The sequence below is a fragment of the Lepidochelys kempii genome, chromosome 8 (genome assembly GCF_965140265.1).
Source record: "Lepidochelys kempii isolate rLepKem1 chromosome 8, rLepKem1.hap2, whole genome shotgun sequence".
Lineage (NCBI taxonomy): Eukaryota > Metazoa > Chordata > Testudines > Cheloniidae > Lepidochelys > Lepidochelys kempii.
The window spans coordinates 43708343-43726524 of NC_133263.1; the positions used below are offsets into that span (position 1 = coordinate 43708343).

General features: G+C 42.3%; 1 protein-coding gene across 2 annotated transcripts in view; it reads right to left on the bottom strand.

The window, feature by feature from the left end:
- TEDC1 (tubulin epsilon and delta complex 1) overlaps nt 1-18182 on the bottom strand; it is a 161383-nt gene that overhangs the window by 56671 nt on the left and 86530 nt on the right. For both annotated transcript variants that reach the window (XM_073356246.1, XM_073356245.1), the window contains one exon: nt 132-218. In XM_073356246.1, the coding sequence (XP_073212347.1) occupies nt 132-218 (87 nt within the window). The remainder of the gene's footprint in view (nt 1-131; nt 219-18182) is intronic.

The following is an 18182-nucleotide window of genomic DNA, read 5'->3' on the forward strand; positions in this document are numbered from 1 at the left end:
TCAAAAGGAAGTTGTACAGGTAGTTGACAACATTCATTTTTCCACATATATGGGAAGAATGTTTGAGGAGCAGTCAGTTGTTTGTTAGATGTAAGAAAACTACACCCTTAATATTTAGTTTGATTCATTACCATCCAGTGCCAATAAACTGGTTCCAGTCGTTTCCATTCCAGAAAGGCTTCTAATCGAGAGGTTTCAGACTCGAGTGACTGCAACAACTGGGGAGGGGGAAAAAAGAAAAGAAAATCAAGTCCCATTTAGTCATCTGTGCAACATATAAAGTGCAATTTTTAACATCTGTTTGGTCTGAATAATGAAGGCTAGCCAATCACATACCAGGTGCCACTTCTTACGTAGTACACATTCATCATAGTGCACCTTATAGATTGACATTTACATGCAGAAAATTGGTTTGCTAAAGATATAAGGATTTAGAATACATATAAACTTGTCTGGATGTATACATCTCACCCTATTCTGAACTGCAAACATAAATGCTTCTTTCAGAAGGCAATGGGGTACACAGTGAGGAACGGAGTCATGTGTCCAATACTCCAGCAATTTCTTCCTTCTGACTATATGCTGCTATGACTGGGGATTGCACTATACATTATTTAATGGGAAGCAATGTAAATCCCAGCTATGCAAATATGGCATGGAAATGAAGAAAAGCTTTTCCTCACATCCATAAGGTATTCCACTCCCCAGCCATACAATAACCATAAAGCCCATATACACGAACGTGGCTTGACATGTCATTTTGAAGAGATCAAGACAATACAACTCATACATAAAAAGGTCTTTACTCATGTAGATCCTGAAACCTCATGTACTTCTTAGATACCAAAATTAACAACACGGCTCAGCCACACTCCACACACTGCTGCTAAAGTGGTCGGTCACTGTCACATTTGGATCAAACCATGTCCCCCACTATTCTTTGAGTCTGGCCAACATACCAAGTTTCAATCCCTCTCCTCTTTGAGGTCATGCACAGCTGTATCCCAGCCAACATCTCGGACCTGGTCTCTTTTTGCATCCCCTCCAACTCCACCATTCTAGAAACCATGTCAACACCGACATCCAGTTATTTCTACTTCTCCCATCTCTGTGCCTTTTTCCACACTGCTTCTATGCACGGAATGACCTCAGAATCTCAGGATGCCAAGCCCATCTCGCTGTTCCTTATCCAAATCATTTAGAAACATTCACTTCTCCTGCAGTGTCCACAAATAGTAACTGACAAAGAGGAATTCTTTCTGAAATGTTATGTATAGCCAAATTGTCTCCCTAACTGCTCCTGTTACACAAGGAGCTCCTCTACCACAGTTCCTACTTATAGGCAATGCAAGAACTGAGGGTTTTTACAAATGATTGTGTATAATTGTGTATACCTAGAGGGGGAGAAAATATATATCACCAGATTCTTCCCCCAGTTTCAGATTGTATATGTATATAATGGCCTCCATTTTCAAAAGGGGTAGCCTAACTTGAGTCATCTTAGAGAGGAGTGGAAATTACTGTACACCTTCCCTCCAGAAATCAGGCTACTATGGCAGCTCAAGCTGGGCACACAAAATTAACAGTCCCTTCGGAAAATTAAGATGAGTATTTAAAGTTGGAGACAGAGATCCCAAGAATGGCTAGTTATACAGCAGTATAATAAAGAGATTCCTAAAACTCTCCTAGCTAGAACAAGATTGATGGGAAAACAGGAGATAAATAGAAGATAAGTAAATTATGTGCAAGTGCCAAAGTCACTCACCATCTTTGTGACAAAGAAAGGCATCAAGGTAAAGGCCATTATTCAAAATGAATGAGTCCATACCACTATGGCATCGCAGGCAAGTTTTTGAAGAACTCCAAAAGCATTTTTCTGTCATGATTTCAAAGATGAAGATCAAGACTGGAGCTCTAATTCAATCTACTTAGTGCTGACATAACTATTTTCAGACAGCTTTGTGTCTTTTACTTACTTTGTACTGCAACGGCTAAGAGAGAACTCAAAAACAGGAGTTATTTGCTGTGCTATTTAACCCCTCAGAAATAATCTGCAGCTGATAGAATGAGGGGAGGAGAGGTACTATGATAAAATACTTGCTACAAATAACTGAATGCTAGATCCAAAACACGTTACACACTGTTCATGCAAACAACACAGGCTGATGTGTACTTCTTTACTGTTGTCAGTGACTGCCAGTTATGCAATAGCAGGATTTTATGTTTGTATAATTTAGAATGAAGGATAAAGAATAATAATGTAGCATGTATTAAATGTATTGGTGTATGAGTTCATCATATCCTGCCAGCCACCCTTTTTGAATAGCAGAAAGGATTGGCCTAATGGGCCATTTGGTAAAGATGTGTCAGCCGGAATCTGAGTCTGGGCTGATTTCAAGGCAGTAGTAGACTTTTACGGTCACTACTTTGTTGTAGGTTTAGCATTTTAAAATAAGTAAAAGAACGCCATGATTGTTTTCTTGTGCATTGCAACTTGATGTTCCTGTTCAAAATGTTCTGTGTAAATTAATTCTGTTTTGCGTGTGAATGAGGAATGTATGTGTAAAGAAATAAGCATGAAGGCCATCGCTGAGCCAGATGTACAAGGGAGGAACCGGAGACAGACGCAAGGGCGCCAGGAGGTTGCAACGTGCCCCTATTGAAATGTCAGAGGAGGGCAGATTGACGACTCTAAAGATGAGACAGGCATCTTTAGAGGGGGACAAGATAGTTGTGATAAAAAATGAAAAGGACAATTTAAGAAAACAAGCACTCGTCAAACAACAATTGATTACAGCATGACGGTGCAAAACTCACTGGTCCCAATGAAGGAAAATCACTATATAAACAGGGTTCGTCCTGCCAAGACTGCCCCGGAGCATCGTGTCGTGAACGACAGAACCCAGGTCCTCCTACTCATGATCAGCCTAGTTGGCCACTAGATTGATCTGGACTGGTAACTATAACATCAACTGGCGGGACAGCGTGTGTGTGTGGTGTGACTGAATGCATATTCTAAATTGTTGTTTCTTCAATAAACGCAGCATATTGCCTTTTCCTCTGAAAAAGATCCCCTGTGCTTCTTAAAAGCATAACATTTTCAGGATTAGCAGGGATGTTAAAGGTGACCTGCAAAGAGGAAGGGGAGAGGAGAATTGGACTTCTGCCCCTTTTTTCTGCAGTATGACAGCTAAAGAGGGGCTGATGGTTGGGGGGAAATCTTTGTTCATTTGGGTTTTTCTTTTTGTTAAAAAAAAAACTTAGAAATATCACACGTCAGCTTTGATCTTCCCTAGTTTGGCTGAAGGAACTATGGATATTTGAGAGGATGTATGTGATTAGCTCTCACACCTTAACTGAAAGGCTAAGAGCATTGAGCCTTCACCAAAGGCTTTCTTTCTCTAACATGTTGATCCGTGGAACTAAATATGAGTTAAGTAAAAACAAAGCATCTTAATAAGTCTGGCTACTAACCCCTTCCCTTCCCCATTGCTCAGCTCTCACACACTTAGCTCGTGTGCTTTCATTTTCCCCAGTTCTCCCATAATCCTACAGTCTTCAGGTCTGGTTAGGACTTGAAATTGTAAAGAACAAGCAGTATTTTTTAAAGAAACCTTCCATTAGTCATGTGATGTAAGAAACTACAAAAGGCGTCTGCTTTTCTCATGCTCTTGTTTTAACTGGTTTTATTCAACTCAATTAGCACATGGGAAGCATTCATTTAATTCACCACAGGTCAGAGACAACTGTTAACTAGACGGCTTATGCCATAAATCAGTAATGGGATGATTACAGAGCTAAACCTAGGGGATAGTATTCAAACCCACTGGAACGTTCAGTGACAGGCGACTGGCAGCGTCCAAGATGTTAGTTTCCATCCCTTGAGATGGTTGCGACTATTTCTGGGTGACAGGACTCTGTTATCCTTTTCACAGCTATTGCAGGTTTATGAGGTTATTGCAGCACAGAGACTAGAAGGAAGCATAATATAAATGGAATCTCTAAGGTGGAATCTCCATCCTTAGAGGTTTTTAATACCCGGCTTGACAAAGCCCTCGCTGGGATGGTTTAGTTGTGGTTGTTCCTGTTTTGAGCAGGGGATTGGACTAGATGAACTCCTGAGGTCTCTTCCAACCCTAATCTTATCTAATTCTATGATAAGCTAATGTTCTAAAAATATCGTTCAAATTTTACTGCAAAAATATACAAACAAAAGCTAGCCTATTTCCAAAAAGTTGACTTCTGAGTCCAGGTGCCACTAATCCAGACTCATGGGCTCTCTCCTGGTGTCCTAACAGGCAGAGGCTTTCAGTCACACATACCTGCCCTCAGCAGGCAAAGTCCTTGCTGTGATGGGATGTGCACCCCACACCTGAGAGGCCAGTTAGGTTACCTAGCATCACCTGAGGATATGTCTACACTACAAACGTAGGTCGACTTATAGCCACCACAGCAATTACTGCGGTGGTGCATGTCCACACTACCCTCCTTCTGTCAGTGGTGCGCATCCTCAGCAGGAGCGCATCCACTGACCTAAGAGGGGCAGTGTGGGGAGCCAAGAGCCCGGTGTCTCAGTTCTGCTGGGAGCCTGGCTGCCCGCACAGGATCTCGGGCTCCTGGCACGCTGCCCACTCCCCCCTCCCCCCCCCATTCCCCACTGAGAGCTGGAGGAAGCCACTTCTCGCCCCCGGGGAGTGGGGTCAAACTGCCCCAGCTTTTTGGTCACCCACCTACCCAGTCCTACTGGGAGCTGGGCAGCCTTTTCAATTTCACAGCTTAGTTCAAAGCCAATGGGCTGGCTCCCAGCTAGGAGTGGAATCCAGCCACCCAGATCTCCAGGGGAGCAGGGAGTAGCTGAGCTCTAGCTGTCCGGCTTTCTTGTCAACTTCACAGTTCCTGCCAAGTTATCAGAAGCTGTTTGAGAGCAAGCAGAGAGCAGAAGGGGGCATCCGATGCCACAAGATTTTCCAGATCTAGACAAGAGGTGGCACGCTACTGGTGAGTGGGAACCCCATTACCCTGTCATACCATTCAAATTCTCAAGGCCTCCCTCCCACAGCTCTAATGTCCATCTCTCTCCAAACAGCATTTTGTACCTTCAAAGCCATTTGCCAACATTAAGTAATTAATATTAACCGCATCCATTTGAGGCTGGGATTTTCAAGAGTCTCTTATCCTCATTTTGCAGATGGGGAAACTAAAGCCTAGATATGCTGCTGTTTTGCATCTTTCAAGAAGACAACTTTCCTCTTACTGCCCCCAACACATATTAGGTTCTGCTTTAATGTGTAATGAGCAATCTAGTCCTCTACTCCCCAAAGCAAGTGATCCATTTAGAAATAACTCTAGAAGAATAAAGTCCTCCATTTGAGCTAAGGACCGATGTGCTTCTCCTTTCTAATAAAACAAAGGCTTCAACATCTCCAGGAGGAGGAGCATTTGCTGTCTCTCACGATCAAAGGGAAACATTATGTAAAGCAAATTTTTGCTTTGAATGGAAATTGAAGTGAAACTTAGAGATAACATATGAAGATTGTCTCTCTTTGTGCAAAACTGGGATAATGGGAGTCTCATAAGAGATCTGCTATTTTCCCCAGCTTTCTGCAGAAAGTAACTGCCTCAAACTACTTACACTGAAAGACAAAGTAACGCCAAATTCCAGTTACCAAGACCTGTTGCAAAATAACTCCATAATGGATGTTGAAAGCAAATGCTTATTGATAATTTCTTCTGTAAGCCCTTGTTTTAAAAAAAAAAAAATCACTTGTACAAATGACTTGTCAAGCAATAGAATCATAGAAAATTAAGGTTGGAAGAGACCTCAAGAGGTCATCTAGTGCAACCGCAATTAAATCATCCCAGCAAGGGCTTTGTCAAGTCGGGCCTTAAAAACCTCTAAGGATGGAGATTCCGCCACCTACCTAAGTAACCCATTCCAATGCTTCACCACCCTCCTAGTGAAATAGTGTTTCCTAATATCCAACCTAGACCTCCCCCACTGCAACTTGAGACCATTGCTTCTTGTTCTGTCATCTGCCACCACTGAGAATAGCCAAGCTCCATCCTCTTTGGAATCCCCCTTCAGGTAGCTGAAGGCTGCTATCAAATCCCCCTTCACTCTTCTCTTCTGCAGACTAAACAAGCCTAGTTCCCTCAGCCTCTCCTTGTAAATCATGTGCCCCAACCCCCTGATGATTTTCGTTGCCCTCCTCTGGACTCTCTCCAATTTGTCCACATCCTTTCTGTAGTAGCACTAAAGAAACCACATGTATTGTGGATGTCCACTTGATACCGGCTGCCAACTAGTTATCGAGCCATTGATCACTACCCGTTGAGCCCAACAATCTAGCTAGCTTTCTATCCACCTTATAGTCCATTCATCCAATCCATACTTTTTTAACTTGCTGGCAAGATAATAATAATGATAATGATAATAATGGGTGATCACTCATTACTGAGTATGATCATCTTCCATGGGAGTTTTATTAGGTGGCTAATAAAGCCAATCCTTGAACCACAAGTTCTATTGCAATGAGGGCATATGTTTTCAGGCTCAGCAGGAGACCGTTGACCATGACTGGAAGCCAGTCTCTCCTTCCTTCTGCCTCTTATCCTCTTCAGCTTGTCGGCAAGCAAGTTCAAAATGCAGGGGACCATCACATAGGACTACACTCCAATTTTAACAACCCCGGGCAAGTGTCTTCCAAGCGTCAATGTCAATATTACACTTTCTTAGGTTGTCCTTCAGTAAGTCCTTATAACGCTTCCATTGTCTACTCACGTTACGGTACCCTTCTTTTAGCTGAGAGAACAGGACCTGTTTTGGGAGGCAATGATCTGGCATCCGGACAATGTGACTAATCCAGAGGAATTGCTGATGGATGATCATTGCCTCAATACTGGTGGTCTTTGCCTCTTCCAGGACACTAATATTGGTGCACTTGTCTTCCCATTTGATCTTCAGAATCTTTCAAACGCAGCGTTGATGGTGCCTCTCAAGGACCTTCAAGTGGTGTCTATAGGTTGTCCAAGTTTTGAACCCAAACAACAGTGTTGGGAGAATAACGGCTTGATAAACAAGAAGCTTGGTGTCCATTCGAATTTCATGATCTTCAAAAACCCTGCGCCGTAAACTAGAAAAAGCTACACTGGCACAGCTCAGGTGATGTTGAATTTCTGCCTTGGATGAAAGATGACTTTCAAGGTAAAGGAAATGATCAACTTTCTCCAGTGCCACTCCATTAATTTTGATAGATGGGGCATGTAATACCTCATTTGGAGAGGGCTGATAGAGCACTTCAGTCTTCTTGATATTAAGAGTGAGACCAAGACACGTGTAAGCATCGACAAACACATTCAAGATAGTTTAAAGATCTTTCTGAGGGTGGGCAAAGATTGCGTTGTCATCAGCATCCTGAAGTTCTACAATAGATGTTGTGGAGATCTTACCCTTGGCTTTCAGCCTGCTAAGCCTGAACAGCTTTCCGTCCATTCTGTTTCAAAGCCAGCTGTAAACTTCCCAGCAACTAGGTAAAGAATGACGGCGATAAAAACCACAAACATGGTTGGAGCAATGATACAGCCCTGTTTTACTCCTGTTTGTACTTTGAAAAGTTCACTCTGTGAGCCAATGCTGCTCAGAACAGTCGCTTTCATGTTATCATGAAGCAATTTTAGGACACTGATGTATTTATCAGGACATCCAATCTTAGCGAGTACAGTCAAGAGGGCACGACGATTCACTGAATCAAAGGCTTTAGTTAAATCAATAAATACAGTGGTTGGTTTTGCTTCCGACACTTTTCGTACAGCTGCCGTGCTGTGAAGATCATATCCACAGTTCCACAACATGGTCAGAAACCACTTTGTGACTCTGGTAAAATTTCTTCTGACAGGGGCAGAAGGTGAGTTGTAAGGATCCGCGCCAGAACTTTGCCTGCAATGGCTAGGAGGGAGATAACACGGTAATTTCCACAATCCGCTTTATCCCCTTTCTTGAAGAGGGTGACAATCAGGGCACCCCTCATTTTACTGGGTATCTCTTTCTTTATCCAGAATTTAAGGATAAGCAGGTAAAGCTGCCGAATTAGCTCTGGTCCACCGTCTTTAAAGATTTCAGCAGGGATCCCATCTAGACCTGCTGCCTTGTTGTTCTTCATCTGCTTGGTGGCATTGTGTACCTCATACAAATTAGGACGGTCTCCGAGCTCATCCCTTAACGGTCAGAGGGATTTGCTCAAGGATTTCATCTGCAACCATAGAATTACGGTTAAGGAGATCTTCAAAATGTTCTTTTCAGCAAGAATTGATGGCTTCATTGTCCTTCAGAAGTGTGGTTCCATCCTTGGAGCGACGAGGATTCAGACCATGGCAAATTGGCCCATAAACAGCCTTGGTGGCACTAAAGAAACCACATGTATTGTGGATGTCTGCGAGATGTTGGAGTTCTTGTGCTTTCTCAGTCCACCATTTGTTCTTGAGTTCTCTGGTTTTAAGTTGGACTTCCGCCCTCGCCTTGGCTTGGGCTTCTCTCTTTAGTTTACAATTTATGTCATTCTGCCAAGCACAAAATGCCATTCTCTTCTCATTAATGAGCTGCTTAAGTTCAGCATCACTCTCATCAAACTAATCCTGATGTTTTCTGGTTTGGTAGCCTATGGTTTACTCACAGGCACTGATGATTACTGCTTTCAACTGGCTCCAGTGTTCCTCAATTACTTCTGGAAACTCTGAGGGGAGCTTTTCTTCTAAGACTGCTTGGAAGTGGTCACGCTTAATAGGATCCTTCAAATCTTGAATCTTCAACTTGCGCCTGACCTGCTTCTTTTGCAACCTCCATTTGGGAGCCATCTTAAATTTTCATTGTGGATCAAAGAAGGTGATGATCAGTCCAACAGTCATCAGCACTTGTCATTGCTCTTGTGAGAAGTACGGCACTATGATCTCGGGCACGAACTATAATGTAGTTGAGGAGATGTCAGTGCTTTGACCATGGGCGTCTCCAAGATGTTTTGAACCTTTCCTTTTGTCAGAAGAGAGTGTTCGTTATAAGTTCATGTTCAGCACACTTGGTCAGGAGCAGAATTTCATTTGAATTGCTTTTGCCAACTCCTTCTTTCCCAATTGTTCCCTTCCACAGGTCTGAGTCTCGTCCCACACGTGCACTGAAATCCCCCAGAGGGATGATCTTGTCTTCTGTAGGGGTCTCCGATAAAATGGTTTCCAACTGAGAATAAAAATCTTCCTTTACATTCTCACTGGCATCCAGTGCTGGTGCATACGCGCTCACAACAGTTGCCTGTTGATTTTTGGTGAGCCTCAATCGGAGTGTCAAACCGCTCATTGATACCATCTGGTACCTTGGAGAGGCACCTTACGAGCTTGTTCTTTGCAGCCATCCAGCCAGGAAAAACAGAGGCAAAACTATTTTCAGGGTTCCTTTTCTAACCCCTGCCCCATGTGGGGTGAGCAGAGTGGATTCTAAAAAGGACTGTTCAGTCATGGGTGCAGCTGCCGAAATGCTCAACCCACCTCAATCCTCGAGGAAGACGACTGTATCACACACCCACCGCCTGTGTGTTGGTCTGTAACTAGGAACTTCCGGATTTCACTGTCCTGTTCCCGTCGCCACTTGCCAATCACCACCGGACTTTTGACTTGTGCAGAGTTATTTTTCCCAAAAACTGGAAGATGCCTGTGTGGGACTTGTTTTAAAGTGGGGAGACTGATGCACAACAGTCACCACACTATCCTTGACAGATAGAGAACTTGAAACCAATGGCATGGGCACCATGACGATTGGAGAGCCTCTATTTTCTGCAGCCTTCATCTACCTTCACAGCCGTTGTAACATTACGCAACAGTTTCACCTCCTTTGTGCAGTTATCCTCCATCTGCTCTGCTGTTAGGGACTTCTTGGATCACACTTTGTCTGGAACCTCGCCCTTAACCGTTCTGCCATGGGTAATCCTAAGGGAGTACATGACTCCAGGCAGCATCACTCTTGGGGTCATTGAGACATGCAAGCCTCTCCACCACTACAAGATGGTGATCCATGGAGAGGTGCTGGCAAGAATACTGTGGAAGACCGTATCAAAAGCTTTGCTAAAGTCAAGATATATCATGGCCACTGCTTTCCCCATATCCACATATTTCATCATAGAAGGCAATCAGGTTGGTCAGGCATGACTTGCCCTTGGAGAATCCATGTTGACTGTTCCTGATCATCTTCCTCTCCTCCAACTGCTTCAAAATGGTTTCCGTGAGGACCTGCTCCATGTCTTTTCCAGGGACTGAGGTGAGTCTGTAGTTCTCTGGGTTCTCCTTCTTCCCTTTTTTAAAGATGGGCACTATATTTGCCTTTTTCCAATCGTCCGGGACCTCCCCCGATTGCCACGAGCTTTTTAAGAAGCCTAAACTGACCTTAAATTTACTAGTACCCCAGCACCCTCCTAGGAGCCCAAGAGTCATATGATTTACATGACATGGAACAGATGACATGCACCCTCATCCTTTGCTATACAGGTGTGAACTGCAAACGCTGCAGTTCCCATTGTTTGATGGAGCACACTGCATGACTGGATCTCAGATGGGTTTTGGAAATCTCAGCCTGGGCTAGCACATCTCTTAAAGTGGCTTTGAATAGCTCAGTCAGCTTCTGCGAGTTGCCTACCTGTATTAAATTTGAAGGCAACTTCAGGTACATCACTCAGAAGCAAGCCCAGAGAGAGAGTTCATCTGGTAGTTTGACTTTGACTATGAGAGATCTCTGCAATTGGAAGATATGCCTATTTGTATCTCAGTGTACACATGGGCTAGAGAAGAAAGGTGACTTGAAGACTGGTAGTTATGTCAAAACCACCCTTTCATCCACTATGCTACAATAGGAAAACATGCAGATAACATCTCATATCAGTCAGATCACTATGCAGATAGCACATCTATCATGTGTGTAAAGGCAAAGCTACATCCACATTATACAGCTCATCCCAAACATGGTAATAAAACTTGTATGCTACCCACATTATCATGCATTCTGTATATGCCATCTACTTTACAAATGACTCCAAATTTTTGAAAATATTAACAGGACTGTGCATTCCTCCACTTATACAGCCGGGTGCCTCAGTTACAATCATCTGACCATTCTTGGGCCCGGATTCTGAGAGGAAAGCACCCTCATTTCCTGCTGACAAAGCTCAATGGATTAGTCTCTGAATGACGCAGTTTCTGTGTATTTGCAGAATTTGGTTAGGCCACACCACCATCCAGAATATAAGCTGCTGTTGTTTTGTCTTCCCTGCCCTTCACTACATCCACAGAGGACAGTTTTTGCCTGTGTGGTGGAAACACTCTTCCATGAGATCCATGCAGCTAAATCAGTGGGTTCCCTCACACCCAGAATTAGGGCTACATGCTCCTCTCCACACACTTCCACTAATGAGGGGGAGTACAAATCAGTGTACCTGGCAGCTGAGGGCACAGAGGGCAGAAGTGCCAGCTCCAAACCATCTTCCCTCCCCCTCCCTCCCATGGAAGACATTCTTGCAGGGATCAGGTTTTCTGGACTGGAAGAGCACAGGAGAGGCTGGATCAGTTGCTCAACAAGCTTCAGATGCTTGGAGCATCCTGGCACAAATCTGTGCTGTCTGGGTTAGAAGTAAAACTTGTGCTGGTTTCAGTGCCACACACTGACACTGGAGGGCGGTATAGAGGGTGGAATCACACAGCAGCATAGCTCCTCTGGTATGGAAACAAACAGTCAAGAAGCATTGCACAGGGAGCCATAGCTTTCCAAGAGTGAAACCACTGCTCATTATGAAGGAAGGAGAATGTACATCAGCTGCCAATGGGGTAGACACTCCAACAGTGGGCACTCAGTTTCCTAAGTCCTTATGTAAGTAGTATCACGGATGATGCAGCCTCTAAACATTATTTTAGTCTGGTTATTTGAAGCCTACTTGCACTTGTTTTTGTGTTGTGCTGCCTATTAATCTTTTTTGAGATAGTTATTGTTACACTGCAAAGCATCCCAATGCATGCAAAAGGTATTCTATAAATCGATAGTTAATAATTTGTAGGATAATGCCTCCTCTTGGTAGGCTGGGTTCCAGAGATCTCTGATGCAATAGGTATTTAATTTCTGGTGCAAATAGATCATAATTCATCTACTATACCCCTGGCAAAAAGGTTCTCCTGGATACTGGTCTACCTAAATATTTTTAAAAATCACCTCTGTATTTTCAATGTGAGCACAAGACAGACTTTCAGAAGTAAGTGGTGTTTCTCTGCTCATCAGAATAGCATCAGTGACTGTTCTACCGATTCATCATGTATTTAGATATGAGCAATTCTACCCTTAAAATGCTGCATCAGTGCTGAGCCACTATAACACTTTAATGAAGGTGCTCTATGCTGACAGGAGAGAGATCTACCATCGGTGTAGTTAGTCCACCTTCCTGACAAGCTCTCCCGCCGACACAGCACTGTCTATGTGGGGGGTTAGGTCGATATAACTATATTGCTCAGGGGTGTGGATTTTTCAAACCCTTGAACGATCTAGTTATACCGATATAGGTCTGTGGTGTAGACCAGACCTATGACTGCAGACAGAAAAATCAAATGAGATTACAGATGATCTCACACCTTACTCTGAGATTCAAGCAACTCTTGAACTTTGCGGCTCTGGCCCTTTTCTAGTTAAGATGTGAGTATAAGGACCTGAAAGCCAAGGAATTCAAAATTGAAGGTCAAGTTAAAGAAGTATCAAGAAATTGGTAAGCAGATAGGAGATCTATTGTGCTTTTATTTGTTTGATGAGAAATTTAGCTGTATTCAACTTGAATTGCAGATATGTACAATAAAGACACAAAATAAAAAGCTAAAAGGCACCAGTCTTCAGCAAGGCCAATAAAACCAAACAAATTTGGAATTAGCAGGCTAAGCCATTTTGGACCTCTAATGAACGAAAAACATTAGCATATTTTTCAAGAAGTCAGTGGAAGGGATTCTCTCTCTCTCTCTGTGGACACAGATCCATGGGGAGGAATGGTTCTACTCCAAGACCAACAGTGGTATACTACTTTTGAGAAACAGCAGCAGGAGGAACAACCCACATGTTATGCATTGATTGCTGAATTTATGCTTTTAGGAGAAAGTTCCTATGTGAGCTCTGTGCAGGTACTAGGCTTCCAGACATCATAAAACTGGAAAGAAAATCATAACGACTTGGAAAATAGAAGAATTATAGCCTAATTTGAACACTTGCTGCTTGTCTCATTCTTACATTGAGAGACCTTAGATGAAGAGAGACATATCCAGGCTCTGAAGACTGGGCAGTCTGTGCTTTACAGAGGAAGTGTTAATTTTTCTTTTCTTTTTTTTCCAGTCTTAGTTTCCCCTAAAGAAGGGTTTTCAAATTCTGAGAAGGCCCCATTTGAAATATCCTCAGCTGGCCCTCTCCGTCTTCTTTGTCCCTAAATACAGATGGAAGTGTTCTACTTCTAGATTAACAAAAGCTTTGTTTAATGGACAGTCTAATTCTAGGTGCAGACTAAATTCAAGAGGACAGCAACTGGAAGCAAAGGGCCCACTTCTCCATTCATCTACCAGTTTTATGCTGTTGACTTCAGAGTTACTCCTTTCTTACATCTTCATGAGCAGAAAATCTAGGGTGACCAGAAGCAAGTGTGAAAAATCAGGACAAGAGGTGGAGGGATAATAGGTACCTATATAAACAAAGCCCCGAATATTGGGACTGTCCTTATAAAATCGGGACAGCTGGTCATGCTAAGAGAAGCAAACCCACAGTTAAGAACTTAAGTGACAAAGATGATCTTTATAAAACAATTATATATATGTGGAAGGGTCAGAAAACAGCTGTTTAAAATTAAACTGAAAGAAACTGCAATTTAAAGTGAGCAAGTACAAAGTGAAGGATTTGGGGTATAAAAACTGTAGTGCAGCCTCCACAGGGATAAGCAATGAGCTGTAATGTACTGACTAGTACAGGAATTAACAGATTCATGAAGAGATTATTTTCCGTCATTTTGACTTAAGTTTGCTCCAGTGCCATCAATTACCTTCTCAACAGTTATAGTAAAATTTAAATACTGTGGTACATATTTAACACACGAGGCAAGGAGCAGAAATGTATGGAGTTGGGATTTGAATTTTAATAGACATGATCAAGTTGAATACGTAGCACAAAGTACCTGGAAAAGAAAGAATACAGGCTAAAATTTTCCAAAGGAACTAGTGATTTTTGGATGCCTTAACTTAGCACCCAACTTGATTAAGAAACTGGAATGATACAAATTAACATGAATTATAAATTGACTAATTGATAGGTCTCAGAATATAATTGTAAACAGGCAATCATCCTCAAATGGGTGTATTTCTAGGGGAGTCCTGCAGGAATCAGTTCTTGGGCCTACACTATAACATTTTTATCAATGACCAGGAAGAAAACAAAAACATCACTGATAAAGGTGTGCAGAGGACACACAGATTGGGGGAATGGCAAACAATATAGATCACTGATACAGAGCAATCTGCATTGCTTGGCAGACTGGTGCAATCAAAAAATCTGTGTTTTAATATGACCAAATGTGAAGTTACACATTTGGGAACAAAGCATGCAGACCATACCTATAGGACAGGGAACTCTGTCTTGCGAAGTGTTGACCCTGAAAATGATTTGGAGGTCATGGTAGACAATCAATTGAAAATGAGCTATCAGTGCGATGCTGAAGCCAAAAGGGCTAATATGATGCTTGGATGTACGAATAGGAGAATATCTAGCAGAAAGATATTATCTCTGTATTTGGCACTGGTATGACAGCTACTAGAATACCGTGTTAATTTCTGGTGTCTACATTTCAAGAAAGATGTTGATAAATTGGAGAGGGTTCAGAAAAGAGCCAAAAGAATAATTAAAAGGATTAGAAAGCCTGCCTTATAGTGATAGGCTCGAGAACCTCAATTTATTTAGCTTAACGAAGAGAAGTATTAGAGGTGTCTTGATCACAGTCCATAAGCACCTAAATGGGGAAACAGAAAACTGATATCAGACCGCTCTTTAATCTGGTGAGTGAGGGAATATCTTTTATTGGACTAATTTCTGTTGATGAGAGAGACAAGCTTCCATCCACAGAAGTTGGTCCAGTAAAAGGTATTACCTCGCCCACCTTGTCTCTCTAATATCCTGGGACCGACATGGCTACAACTACACTACATAGCTCTTTAATCCAGTAGACAAAGATATAACAAGATCCAGTGGCTGGAAGTTGAAGCTAAACAAATTCACACTAAAACTAAATTGCAAAATTTCAACAGAGAGGGTTATTAAGTATTGGAACAATTTACCAAGGATTGTGGTAGACTCTTCATCACTGACAATTTTTAAATTAAAATGTGATGTTTTTCTAAAGGACTTGCTCTAGTTCAAACAGGAATTAATTCAGGCATGTCGCATGGCCTGTGTTCTGCAGGATGTCAGAATAGATTATCACAATGGTCCCTTCTGGCCTTATAAGAATCTATGACACTTTAGCAGCATGATTTTCAGACAGTGCTAAGCACCCATCTTCTGAACATCAGGCCCTTTCAAAGATGCATCTAATTGGGCACCCAAAATCACTATTCATTTTAGAAAATCTTTGCCATATAGTTTAAAAGGATATCATCAACTTAAATCACAGCTCAGTCTGGAAATTTGTTCACATTCTGTGGCTACAAACAGCACCTATGTAGCAGAGATCAGATAAAAACAAATAATTTCTCAGCTTTTCCTCAGTTTATTGCCTCTGTGCATTTAACAATACTTCATCCACAGTCAGTTTTACCATTTTCCTTGTATAGTCAGTTTTCCCTGTTTCTGTGGGTTTTCACACAGCAGGGACAAGAAAAACATTTATAGAAATTGGCAGGGTGCTCAAGGGCTGAAACTACTTCTAGCTCATTTTATGGACTTGACTGGATTTGAAATTAATGGTGCCTTTTACATTATTCCATTTACAAGTTCCCTAGCTTGACTTGTACACTTGCTTGGTTTGTGGAATGGTGCTAGCCACAAAAGGGATATTTCCTTGGTGTATGGGGAAATCACAAAGCTTAGCAGAAATGATTTCATTAGATTCCCCATTCATTAGTTACCTCCTCCTCACCCAAGACCTACTTGTTTGTCTCATCTAAGTGTTGTGCCTTGTCTTTGAATCCCGATCTTGCGATTTACAGCACATGGCCAACAGCTGCACCCGCACAGAGCCTGTAAGCCAGAGGGCTAACTCATCAGGCCCCTGCACCAGAGAACTATGTTACTAGGAGATCACTTACCCAACATTTTGGTTAAGATGTACTGGGTTGGACTAGCAGAGTTCTTAGATTTCCATTGCCCAACACTGGCAGTAAGCAAGTGCTTCTCATTTGTAAGCCCCTACCTATGGAACTTGCTCAGACCAGTGGTCTGCCAGGGTCCAGGTGCGGAGATCTTATATGATTGTTGCCATTGGTATTTGAGTAACCATCTCAGCAGATCTTCTACAGTTAACTGATTTTAACTAATTTGTCTCAGAGGGAGACTTTTATAGTATGCTAGTATTAATTTTTGACACAACGCTCAGGTTCTATCATGCTGGGTGTTACATAAAAAGAATAAGGCCAAAGAAGCATATTGGATTTCAATACACCTCTGCCCATATGTCTGTCTTTGGCAATTGTTTAATCATAAGCACAAATGGTCAAGATTTTTTTTTATTTCATATGCCAACTTTCAGCCCAGAATATTACTGTAAGGTGGAGAGAAAAACGTTAACAACAAGGAACAATGACAAATCCTTGACACCAACAGGAGATGTAATTCCTGCAGACTGTATAAACAGGAAAATATTTTCAGTCATTTTGCCAGTAAAGCATGCTTGGATAATCAGCTGTTCACATCAGTCCAGATGCTTGATACAGAGATTCTGCTGAGATGCAAAAGCTGACTCTTGCATTTCACGGATAGCTTCATTTCTTACTCTATATGAAACTATCACTACACAGTTCAGCAGTTTATGGAGTTGGTGATGAACCACTGCATCATTTTTCAAGGACCAAGAACTCTACACACTTGGTCAATAAAATGTGCTAAGTAATAATTAATCACAGAAGCTTACCTTTAAAATATGATGATGACTGGAGAATTGTGGCTCTATTAACTCTTTTCTTGTCTGGGGAAGTTTAGCTGGAGGCAATATTAGTGACAAATTGCAGCCTGGGGAAATTTTCAGATCAAGGTAAAATGATTTGCTTTAGTGTTGTTATATATCGCTGCCAGTTCTTTCAATGGGACACTAATTGCAGCCAGAGGCCACCTTGCTTAAAAAAAAATCTGAAGAAATATTTGAACACTAAAACTGTCAGAAGTCATAAAAAAATAAAGCACCCGTCCCAAGATGTGGCACTGGGAAAGTGAAACTTGAGTGCAGAGTTCACTATGCAAATGCTTGGAAACTCAGTGTAGCAAACAAATACTCTGCCTATAGGCTGTAGAGCTCAAGTATTACAATAATGCTACCACTAACTGACTTGCAGCACTCAGGGTTTCTGCAGATATTTTTCCTTTAATGATATATAAATATGCACGCACACCCCTTCTGCCCTCAGCTGCCCTCCTGTGTTACTTTTTTGTACATCTGTGCTTCTTTGGAAGGCGATTGTTTTGCATCACTTTGGAAGTGGGTTGTCAGGAAATCTGGGGGAGTGGATGGGTGATGTGGCAGAAGTAGAAATGCACTAGTGTCTGATAATGGAATGAGAGAGGGAGTAGCAGCAGAGGAGAGGGAAGAGAGGACTGGCAGCAAGCACAGAGTGGGAGCCAGAAAGTGGAAATAAGTTGTTGGTAGTTTTAAATGCTTCACTCTTGATCACTAAGGACAAGCACACACCTTATCCTAAGGATTCTAATATCCATTTTATTAGCTCCCCTATACTGCTCACCTCCTTCGCTTCTTCGCCCCTCTCCACTGCAGGTCAGAGCCATTCCCCACTCCCCTAGACCCTCTCCTTCCTTCCTAAATCATCAAAAGTGCCCAGCATTGCCCAGGTACGCAGTAAGCATCACATCCCCGTTAGCCTGACCTTCAACTGCCTTGTGGCTCCGGGACAATTTTGCTTCATCCCCAGGGTCACTGATCCCTTCC